Genomic DNA, 12,213 nt, shown 5'->3' on the forward strand with positions numbered 1-12,213 from the left:
TAGTGGGGCTAGGAGGCGTGACTGGGGGGGTGTGGCCAAGAAGTGGGCGTGGCCGGGGGAGCGTCCGCTGAAGGCGGCAGGCGAGTGGGAGAGATGCCGCTGCAGCGTCAAGCTCGGCTGCGCGGGAGGGAGGGACGAGGGCAAGGTCCCTGAGGCAGGTGAGGCGAAGGTGGGTTTAAAAAGCGCACTCAAGCGCTGTAAAGTAAAAGAATCAGGGTTGGAATGAAAAATAAAACTAAGTTCTCCCGCGGATGGCAGGGAGTGATCCTGGTGAGCGTGAGCTCGTATTCAGCTCCTAAGTAGCGTCCCAAAGGGGGCGTGGCCAAGAAGTGGGCGTGGCCGGGGGAGAGCGTCCGCTGAAGGCGGCAGGCGAGTGGGAGAGATGCCGCTGCAGCGTCAAGCTCGGCTGCGCGGGAGGGAGGGACGAGGGCAAGGTCCCTGAGGCAGGTGAGGCGAAGGTGGGTTTAAAAAGCGCACTCAAGCGCTGTAAAGTAAAAGAATCAGGGTTGGAATGGCAGGGAGTGATCCTGCATGCGCCCACCACCAGTAATTGTGCCAGCATGCTGAGTATAGCAATTCCACTGCATGCTCTCTAAAGACATAGATGATTTTGGAAAACCACAATATAACTAAAGATCATGTGCATGCCACTATAGTCAGACAATGAGGGAGTTGACACTGCCAAGGACTATGGGGTCTGTAAAGTATTGCCATTTTCTAGTTGCGATAAAATCAACCTTGATTTTGTAATGTATGTACCTTGTGTGTCTCCTACCCCCATCCCTCCAATACCCACCCCCATCTGTATACATATTGTTTTTATATTTTGCAGGTACACTGTGACCTCCTGTATTGCAAAGAAACAGGTTGAATTTTTCCTTTTCTTACACTGTTTATAATAAGGCAATTTTTTGTTATAAACATCCACTTTTTCACCTTTCACTCCCGGTCCTGAAGAAAGCCCACAAGACCTATCTAGGCAATTTGGGCTGAAACATGTCGGCCATTTTTAATCACTAACTTTGAGTGCGTTAGAATCCCTAATATATTCGCAGAACGCACGATATTCAATACCCTTTGACGTGCTACCCGAATCCAGACCCAATAAAGCGAAGCATCTGACTGTCCGGGTATTTTAACGAATTTGAGCACTATCCACATCACTTGATCACTACTGTTTTAACCATGGGTAAGAACCTCCAGGTGGAGGCTGCATAACCATACTGACCCGATGATTATGCACACACGTGAATGAAGAGCAGAGAATCAACATATACCGCTACCACGATCTTCCCATCACGTGCATGCGGGTTTTTTACCTGAGACACCCCACATACCTCCTGCATACCCTGGTTGTGCAGGACAAGTGATCCTTCCCCCTATGATTAATTGAGATTAAAGTTAAGGAAACTGAATGGATCAGAACTTCCTCCTCCCTCATATGATTGATTGTTGATTTGTTTAGTTGCGGCATTGTCAGGGGGAGTTGGGCAGGATAATTTATTGGGGTGGTTCCATAAGTTGGGGGACCAAGAGTTGTTGGAGGGCAAACGGGGGGATTTGTGTTATGGTTTGGGGAATTTGATAAGTTGAAATGATTATGCAGGGTTTTGCATTGTTTGGATTTTTGTAATGATGTAATGTGCGGGTGGGGGCGGGGTTGATGACGTTTTAGGGGTGGGGTTGGTGATTGGGGGTGAAGGAAGTGTCATATTTAGTGAGGATTAGTTCTGTAAGGCGTTGGCCGAGGTTCTTAATTTGTTAATGTGCACCTGTTTCAGTAAAGCGGCCTTTTTCACACTCAACAACTGTCTGTTGGTCTGCTCACCCCCCCCACCCCTCCCTCCCAAATGCCTGATTATTATCGGCGTGCGGTGCTGGGGCATCTTTTGTTTAGTTTTTCAGTCGGGCGCTCATCGGGGTATAGTTATTTTGTTTCAGAATGCCAGTGCCAACGTAAGAGCGTGCGACCATGTATGTTGTCAAGACATGGGGCTGCGAATCAGTGAACGGTTACCGCCATCCTCTGTGGACCGGCCTGTGGGCCTAGGCGTGGCCAGGGCTTTTAGGAGTGTTTGGAGCACATTGACGTACCTTCACATCGCAGTGGGAGCCAGAGCGGGTCTGGCGATGAAAGCTCTGTGCGATATGTTGGGGCGTTGTAGCACATTTAGCTAGTGCCGAGGTTGACAGAATGATGGGGGATGGAGTGTCTCGCTGCTGTAGTCGGTCGCGCCTGCATCCAGGAGAGGGGCGGCTTGTGGCGCGAGTCTGGTGTGGAAATCCTGACTTTGAGTGTAGTTATGGGTGTGCAGCGTCAGTTGTTTATATATTTCACAGTTTGCTTTCTGGTAGGGTCAGTTGCATTACAGGAGGGACTGCCTTGTACACAGTTTGTGCTGTTGCGTCTGGGAGGACCCTGCAGCAAGGTGATTGGTGCGCATACAGGCATGCAGTGTAAGCCTGGTGCATGCAGAGGGAAGCTTACAACTCAGTGGGCAGGGAGACTCTGGCTCAGTCAAAGAGTAATGGCTTGGATGCATTTAATGCTGCGGGTGTACCACATAGCTATTAAATATGATAACTCTGCATAGGGGGTGGCGGTAATGTAGGCCACGCTGATAGGGGGCCATGTCTGCATTCAGGAAAGAGGCGGCATGAGTCTGGTAGAACACATTAACTATTCTTTGTGCACATTGAATTAGGGGAGCCGGGCTAGCGGTGGTAAGCGTCATGGATATGGAGACTGCCTTGATATGGGGAGAGCGCGCCCGTATGTGGTGGGGGCGTGGCCCCAGTGATCGAGCATTGTCTTCTGTCTGAGCTGGGGGTGCATGCTTCAACGCGCACCAGCTGTATGCGGGTGGAAAAGGCAATCAATGTCTTTGCTTGCCTTTTGATGCTGGCACGTTTCTCTCTATGCAGAAAGGGAATTAAAATTACCACACAGTTTGAACTCTCCGGGGCATATTATCAAGGGGGTTTATCTCCGCTTTTTTGGCTTTAAAAGCCAAGAAAGCAGAGATAAAATTATCTCCCTATTACCTAGCTGTTGCTAACACCAGTTAGCGACAGCTAGTAGGAGATAGCGACCATCTTGGGCCCCACTTTGCATGTCAGTGATATTTATCACTAATGATATGCAAAGTGGGCGTGCCAAGATGTTAGCAACTGGAAACAGTCGCTAACATCGCTATCTCCTATTACCAACTTTTGGAGATATTCGCGCTAAGCGCGAATATCTCCAAAAGCTAACACCTGCCCTGAGCAGTTCTTAGCCATGTTATCCAATGGGAGGTGGATAACATGGCTAAGAGCATTAGCTCGGTAATGCATGAATATCGTGGACTTTTCAGCGATATTCATGCATTGCGGACGTTTTTTATCGCATTTGCGATAAACCTTGGTAATACCAAGGTTTATCTGCGATAAAAATCGCCGCAACCTAGCGGTAAAATGTTGTCTCTAACCAAGCAATAGCGATAATTATCGCTATTGCTTGGTAATATGCCCCTCCCTTCGGAAAGGGCTTATGGCAAGTCACATGCCGCTTTACTGTTTCATTTCACAGCTCTGCCGGCGCATGTGATAATAGGAAACTGTTCAAAGTTTAGGTTTCTCGGGAACACACAATTCTGCAACGTGTGTTTTATTTTTTTAATTTTGATATGTTGGTTCTTTGGTTTTAAAACAGGGGAAGGCTGTGAGCAATGGCAATAGCACAGTGGTTAAGCCCGGCGGCTATGGAGACTGGGGTGAGGAGTTAGACTACTGCCATGGATAGGTAGGTGGTGTGAAAAAAAAAAACACCAAAAAATAACATGTTTTAAATGCAACCACTGTGCTCCGGAATGTGTATTTTAATACTTAAGGTGTTCAATATTGATAGAAAAGCTGTTTTTGGTTGTGCTTTCCCAATTGGTATGTAAAGTACAAGATTTATAAGCTGAACAAGGTCTTTGAATACATCCTTTCCTTTGCACAAGTGCGATGTGGTTTTCACAACACCTTTTTTAACAAGCCCTGACATCCCCTATAGACAGGTTTTCTCAAGCTGTGGTATAGAGTTGATAAAGTGAGCCGAGTGGGTTTAATGGCTGTGCCCAGGCGCACAGGCAATGATTATTGGTGTAGTTCTTAGGGGCGGCAAGGATGGGGCAGAGGTTCATTGGTGACAGCCCGGGCTGAGGCAGCTTCCCGGGTTGACGACCGTCCTATTGCAGCCGCACCTTTGTACTTAACACGTAAATTGTCTTTTAAAGACATGTGAACTGTGAGGCTTTGTTGTTTTTCACCCCTTCATCACCACTCTGCATATGGCTGGAAGAATTAGCCCCCCGTTCGCCCCCCCCCCCTTCAAATTTTTGTAGCCGCTCCCGAAATTTGGCTCTAGGTGCGCCTCTGGTGTGGTGAGTTTTTTGTGGTTCTTGTGGTTAGTAGGAATACTGCCATGCGGGAATGAAGCAACCGTTGGGGGGCTGTACGCTGGTCGAATGATGCGGAAACCTCCAACTCGTGCCTCTGCACATGGGCGTTCAGTGGAGAGGCATTGAAGGCTATGGGGAACCGCTGCCCATGACGTAGCCATCAATAGTGCAGCAATGGCACCTGCCCCTAAGGTGGGAAGGACTCCCTGTACTCCCATTGTGATTTATTTACTGACGAGCCTCAAAATAGGGGGAAGGGTGGCATGTTTCCAGTTTACATTTCTCCTTTATAGCAATTCCTCACAGTTGCTCAATGTCAATGCTTGTTGTCGTAATTCCAATATGTTGTATGCGCTCAAATGATGTCATAGCCTGAGATTAGGCATGGCATTATAAAAAAATCATGTAGTGAACACCTAATGCATATAGGAGAATGCATAACTACTCAGTTAGAGTTGGAGACTTGAACTCTGTCAGAAATATTTTGCAAACCAGTAACTTTTTGAGGTTACATTGACACAATATAGGTGGCGTTACAGCCAGACCTGACGAGTTAGCTTATGGGAGTTCAGGGTTCGAGTCTCAGAGCTAAGCAAAGTTTTCTGAGGGTTGGTGTATGTATATTGTATGTGTGCAATCATATTGTCTGTGTGCAGTCATAAGGGCTAGCCTCCTCAGTCGAGGGGAAATAAATGCATCTGATTTTGTATAATCAAGGCGGAAGCACACCAAACATTAATGGCTTGTCATTCTCTTCCCTTATATGTTAGTGGGAGGTACACCGTGCAGACATGGTGGCAACATGTTCTCAAAACAGCATCTACACAGAATTTCGGGATGACCGCGATATCTGTTCCAGCATGCATGGAAAGAATCTCGGCCCCCCTGTGGAAATTGGTTTGTATGGTGTAGGCAATGGTACTCGAGGGCATATATAGCCTGGCCTGTGCGGAGCCATGCAGTCCTTCTCCTTGCACCGTACTGAAGCAAAAACACTACAGGCATTCTTGCTAATTTAACTTCCTGTTCAGATGGGCTGGGACAGGACTGGGATGTATGGTCTGACACTCTAAGTAACACGCGAGCATCAATACTGGGCAGCGAAGTCTTGCTTACAGATTTAATATGATCTGCAGGGCTGAGCGCCCTGGCAGTAAAAACGTCAGCTGTCACTGACGTTTTCAGTATATGCGGTCCCAATACTCCTACCAGTTGCAATGGTGGCTAAGTTTCTCCAGGGTAAGTAGGGCTGGCTAAAGTCGTGTGGGTCAGTTCGGTACCAGCTTGCATACCTATGCTTACATCCAAACACATGGCTGGGGATAGCTAAGGGGGTGAACTAATTCCCGGCATTAATAGGTAGTCGCTCATGGAGTTCTCATGGTCCTGTTAATAGGTCTATAGAGCAAGTACACAATCCTTCTCAAGGCGATTGGTGCAAGAGTAACACCGTCCACCCACATTTGGGACAATCAACCCATGACCATGTTGATCAGAATATATTCCTTTTGTCAAAGGCGGTTAGGACAACTTTCAGTGCCATCTTTCTAGTGATAGTAGCTATACGCAAGCGCTGTAGCGGGACCAACCACTTACTAAGGACAGGAGAAGAATCAAGGTATTAGATTGTTTGGCTGCACCGGTCACTATTTTTGCTTGGGTACATGATGTGGCTAGTCATGAGTTAAAATAAATAAATTCTACAGCTACTGTTTGCCTTGAACACAATTTTCTTATTGGTAGACACTCACTTTAAATGACTAGTAATAAGCAATTGGGTTAAATTGAAGAATTAAGCTTGGGGGTATGAATAAGTGTCACCAGTTCATTGACATGCACCAGTCGAACCAGGCTTACAAAAGGATTTAGTGAGTCTTACGCTGAGCCACTTATAGGAGGTGGTGTATCAGATGGATTAGACAACAGGTCCAGCCTCTCTGGAGGCCGCTTGGAATAGGTCATAAAAAGATACCGCTCCTGGCAGAAGGGACACATTGGGTGGCTCCCAAGAGGGAGCTCGCCTGCTGGTGGTTCATGACTTCCTGGTCTCATGCGAGATGCTCAATCAATCTTTGGGGTTTGCTCCTGGCACCCTGGCTGGAGCGATGCGTTACTGGGGGCCCTCGGTTAGGTGGTTTCTTCCACGATGGAGGGTACCAGTTGCTGACTTTGTCTCTGATTCAGGTCTGGTTGGCATGGATTTTTGTGAGATAGGGAGCATGGGGGTTGGCCTCTCGGATGACATACCATTTTCTGAACTTTGCGGCCAAAAACATGGGAGCATTTTGGGCGCAGGTAATTTGTCACTTGGCGTTAAGATTATTCTTGAGGATGCTGCTGATTCATGCCGTTCTGTTATGAGGGGCATCATCTTTAGTAAAATAGTCAACCCGACATACTGGAACTTGGTTATCTCAGGGGGTTTTCAGGCTGCAATTGAGGGCCAATTAGGTATCCCCGGGGAGTTTCTAAAAAAAATTAAAGATGTTCTCTGCCCCGGCCATTTAGTCATTCACGCTGGAGGGATCCAGATGCTACCGCTGGACAGGCAAGGGGTGAACAAGGCCTTGTTCGCTGCCAAGTCCAGGATCACACAATACTTACCAGCCACCTTAATATAGGGTTATGAAGTAATACCGCAGGCGGTATGGGTTTGGAGGGCTCTGAAAGGCCAGGAACAAGCTTAATAAATAAAAAATAAAAGCACAACCATTCAAGCAAAGACTACTAGCAGGTGCCATGTTTGGCACATTTCAGCACAGCTGGCTACAGCCAGGAAATAGGTTGTTGTTCCAGCTGGTGGTGGTACACTTGGTCCGGTAAGAGGCAGGAGATCTTTATCCAGTCTACACTGGGCTATCGTGGAGCACAGTCAACGCCAGGGGAGGGGGGGGGGAGGGCGGGCGAGTATGTCAGAGAGCTTCTCACTCTGTGGCAGAGCGCTGACAGATAACCGAAAAGGTGCATGCACAGTGATGGAGGTTTAGCCAGTATATAGACCCCAGGAGGGGGTAGGATGGAAGTGTGCAGAGGGTAGGTGTTTAGGGGACTGACCTGCTGGTGGCCCTGGACTCTACTGCCCTATCCCGGTAGGCATGGAGGGGACTGACCTGCTGGTGGTCTTTGACTACTGCCCTAACCCGCAACGTATGGACTGAGTAAATTCTTGGGGAAGCTGCCTGTGTGCAGGTACCCCGGTGGGCTAGTGTGCTATGCGGTGCCCAGGATTTCAAGTAATGCAACTGTTTGCTGTATTGCGTTGGGGCCTGCTGGTACAAGGTGCGCGGCTGAGTGGGACGTCGAGTCGGACAAAGTCAGGGTGTGCTATGCGGCCCTGTATTTCAAGTAATGCAAATGTTTGCTGTAGCGCGTTGGGGCCTGCTGGCACAATGTGCGCAGCAGAGTGGGACGGCCGAGTCAGCCAAATTTAAGTTGAAGTGTACGGCCAAGCAGAAGTTCAACTGTAATGTATGGCCTAATTTCCTTACTGCCTTGACATGTGGATGTCGCTAGTGCGATGCTGTGAATGATATATATATATCCGGCCGTCACTTTAAAAAGGTCACCTTACCTTCTTAGCGTTTGTCATGTGATCAAGGGCCTTCACGGGCTGAAACGCGTCATGGTCGACTTGGTGTTTGGGCTCCATTAAAATAATTTTTGCACCACTCAAGGGTTTCTCGTCTTTGCAGGAGACGTTGTATGCCATATATATATATATATATATATATATATATATATATATATATATATTCCCACACGTACCTCTTTCCAATCTCAGGACAGAGAAACGGACACTTTAGTAGAGTGCAAAAGAATTTTTTCAGTTTAATGCTGCCACAAAACAACGCGTTTCAGCTTCTTGCCTTGACCAAGGCAAGAAGCTGAAACGCGTTGTTTTGTGGCAGCATTAAACTGAAAAAATTCTTTTGCACTCTACTAAAGTGTCCGTTTCTCTGTCCTGAGATTGGAAAGAGGTACGTGTGGGAATATTGAGGGGTGCCGGTACCCCGTAAACGGACCGCTCCGTCAGACAGCCTCTCGTCTCTACCGGGATCGGTGTGGCATATATATATATATATATATATATATATATATATATATATATATATATATATATATATATATATATATATATATATGAATACCCAGTCCTGCTCCCAAAGAAGAAGGCACGCACACGAAGCTGTCAGGATATGGCTTATTTATTGCATGGGTCTCCCTTGACCCCGAACTCAGAGAGATGCGTTTCGCCTTCGCAGAAGGCTTTCTCAATCTATATCTATACTACTATTATAAAGAGAGAACTTTGAACCTTTGAGGCGGGTAAACTCAGGAACCACAGCACCAATCCAAACACCCAATACATCGTTGTAATTGTCAGGGTCTGCAGATGGGCATAGGCTATATAAAAAAATAAAATATACGTGCTTTAAAATATTTACGATTAAAAAAAAAGTAGTCCCTTGGAAGTAGCGCCGGCCGCAGATTGCTCTGAAAGCTGTCAAGGAGCGAGCAGTGAAATGGATGCAAATAAACGTGCTGATCTGAACTTCGTGTGGCTTTGCTTTAATTTGGGGCTTCCTGTTTAGACTTTATGGATATCGGCTGTTTGCCCAGTCGAGAAAGGAGACCCACCTTACGAAGGGTTCGTGCAGGCTCTGAGAAGGGGCTTGCAAAGACGGAACGAAGACAAGAGCAGCTCCAATGCAGGTGGTGCTGCCTTGAGCACGAATTCACTGCTGCAAAGCGCAATCTGAGGGCTTACAGCGATTTACTTTACTCCTCTTGGTGAATACTTGGTTCAAATTGCAAGGACTGTTGAGTGGCCCCACTGTGGGAAGAGGGCCAGCGTACTACAAGGCACAGAAGGCTTTGCGATTTAGCCACGCCCACTGTGGCAGGTGCCAGTGATTATATGAGCAGACGCGGCCAGAAACTGCTCTTCCAGCCCTTCGTGAACAATGCCTCTGAAGAAAGGATTATTTCCTGAAACGCGTCAGGCTTTACATGTTCAAAGATTGCTCTGAAAGCTGTCAAGGAGCGAGCAGTGAAATGGATGCAAATAAACGTGCTGATCTGAACTTCGTGTGGCTTTGCTTTAATTTGGGGCTTCCTGTTTAGACTTTATGGATATCGGCTGTTTGCCCAGTCGAGAAGCGAGGCCCACCTTACGAAGGGTTCGTGCAGGCTCTGAGAAGGGGCTTGCAAAGATGGAACAAAGACAAGAGCAGCTCCAATGCAGGTGGTGCTGCCTTGAGCACGAATTCACTGCTGCAAAGCACAATCTTAGGGCTTACAGCGCTTTACTTTACTCCACTTGGTGAATACTTGGTTCAAATTGCAAGGACTGTTGAGTGGCCCCACTGTGGGAAGAGGGCCAGCGTACTACAAGGCACAGAAGGCTTTGCGATTTAGCCACGCCCACTGTGGCAGGTGGCAGTGATTATATGAGCAGACGCGGCCAAAAACTGCTCTTCCAGCCCTTCGTGAACAATGCCTCTGAACAAAGGATTATTTCCTGAAACGCGTCAGGCTTTAAATGTTCAAAGATTGCTCTGAAAGCTGTCAAGGATATATATATATATATATATATATATATATATATATATATATATACTTACTATTATAAAGGGAGAACTTTGAACCTTTGAGGCGGGTAAACTCAGAAACCACAGCACCAATCCAAACACCCGATACATCGTTGTAATTGTCAGGGTCTGCAGATGGACATAGGCTATATAAAAAAAGAAAATATACGTTCTTTAAAATATTTACGATTTAAAAAAAAGTAGTCCCTTGGAAGTAGCGCCGGCCGCGACGTACGTGCTGACATCAGGAGCGCGGGGAGGAGCGGCGTACAGGAGCGCGAGGAGGAGCGGCGGACAGGCGGGGAGGAGCGGCGGACAGGCGGTGAGGAGCGGCGGACAGGCGGGGAGGAGCGGCGGCTGAGGTAGGTGAAGCGGCCCGTGTGCGGCTCATTGGGGGCCTTGAAAGTGGCGGGTGCGCTCCGGGGGACCCACGGACAACGTCGGGGCGGGCGGGGGCCCTGAAGCCTGAGACAACGCCGGGGCGGGCGGGGGCCGAGAAGCCTGATTGCTCCCAGACAACGTCGGGACGGGCTGCTAGTATATATATATACTTGTACTCTTGCAATGGTTTGTGGTGATTATTTGACTTATGTGAATAAATAGTCTACGCCTGGACAACATAACCTGCTTCTGAGAGTTCTTGGCCCCCGCGGGGGCGGTAGTGTATCAGAGGTGGAGTAGTGAGTGTTTTGCGCATACTATGAAACAGTGAAACAGTCCCATTAACACATTCATGGCACACTAGAACTGGAGGAAACACTAAAGCAGCGGTAGCATTCACCAACAAAATAAATCCAATGATTTCTACCCCCTTTTTCCTTCAGAAACACGTACACTCACTCTCGTCCCCATATCTTGAAAATTGGCTGTGAGCTGATAAAGGCAAACCAGGCATTCGTGATGGAGCTTGTAGAACCTTTACTGGTTTTTAACAAGAGCGCTGGCTGGTGTTTGACTTCCTCTGTGTCATATGTATCTGTGCTCAGAGTGTAACTGCCCTGCCAGCTCCAGCTAAAATACAATTCAACAACTAAAAAATGTTCCACGTCCTTAAATATCCGGTCTCCGGCTTCCTTACGGGGGTGGGCAGCAGGTGCAAACTTCGACAGGCGGTGGAAATCTGAGTTTTTTGTCTAACCCCGTGCTCCCAGCGGAGTTGGCAAAACTCTGCAAACTCTGCTGGCTGAGTTGAGTTCACCGCCCACCCCTTATTTTCTTTTAAACTTTGCTGCCTAGCCTTTGATAACAACCAGCAGTTTGTCACGTACACACTTTTGACTGTAACAAAATGGAAAAATAATTACCTGTTTTTTCACATTTTCAGTTTCAACCTTTAGCTTCTGGGTTGTTCTGTTTAGTTCAGAAATTTCATTCTTGGTGTTTCTTAGGACATCAACATGCTGGTCAGCCGAGGACTGCAACTCTTCATACTGTCAATAAAAAACAGGTAAAATGTCTTTGCATTGAGGCACATTAAATCACTTGTCCCCTGTCGGCGAACATTTTTGCAGATGTTGCAATGAAGTACACTGCTGAGTAGTTGCTCCTCTTGCATATTCAAGTGTTAGGCAAGTATCAAGTCTGTGCATATGTGGTTTGAGTCTTTTCAAAAGTCTTACACGCAGGTGGCCTATATCCCACCTTTCCACAGAATGTATCAGCACACAAAATGGGGTTATTTGAGCTTTGGGACTATTACATTCTTTGTTCAATTAACTATATTGATCCCCTGATGGCCTGTATTTCAGCTTGCGAGTTACTCATCTACATGTATGCTGATGACAAATAGCTGATCCTGAGGATTACTACGAATCTACTGCAGAAATATATGGCAATTGCATGAAAGACTTTGGTGATTTGGGTTCAAACTTTTTAAAGGGGATCGCATTAAAAATAAGTAATGCTGGTTGGAGGATCTTCAAATTCATGATCTCATAATCAACCGCCTGTGGAGATGGAAAGCTAGTCAACTCTAGGAGGGCACTGGTGAAATGTAGGCTTTAAATTTAATTGAAGCATTGAAATGTTGCAAGCGCCATTGAAGACTATGGAGTAGCTCAGGGCAAATAATGGCTGGTATAAGAATTTTCCTCCAACAGTTCAGTATTTGTCTTTCTACTCCTCCCTGTTTAATTTAAAAGATTATATCCTAAATTGTTGAATGTTCTAATAACCTTAAAGTCATTCTGCCTTGG

At 46.9% G+C, this 12,213-nt stretch overlaps 1 protein-coding gene and 1 long non-coding RNA gene across 2 annotated transcripts in view; one reads left to right on the forward strand and one right to left on the reverse strand.

The window, feature by feature from the left end:
* Positions 1-12,213, forward strand: part of LOC144833258 (uncharacterized) — a 310,988-nt gene that overhangs the window by 96,346 nt on the left and 202,429 nt on the right. The gene's annotated exons all lie outside the window — the stretch shown is intronic.
* Positions 1-12,213, reverse strand: part of LOC144833210 (keratin, type II cytoskeletal cochleal-like) — a 157,905-nt gene that overhangs the window by 44,673 nt on the left and 101,019 nt on the right. The window contains exon 6 of the mRNA XM_078689150.1: positions 11,323-11,448. Within this exon, the coding sequence (XP_078545276.1) occupies positions 11,323-11,448 (126 nt within the window). The remainder of the gene's footprint in view (positions 1-11,322; positions 11,449-12,213) is intronic.

Source organism: Lissotriton helveticus, chromosome 1_1, assembly GCF_964261635.1.
Source record: "Lissotriton helveticus chromosome 1_1, aLisHel1.1, whole genome shotgun sequence".
In the NCBI taxonomy this organism is placed as follows: domain Eukaryota; kingdom Metazoa; phylum Chordata; class Amphibia; order Caudata; family Salamandridae; genus Lissotriton; species Lissotriton helveticus.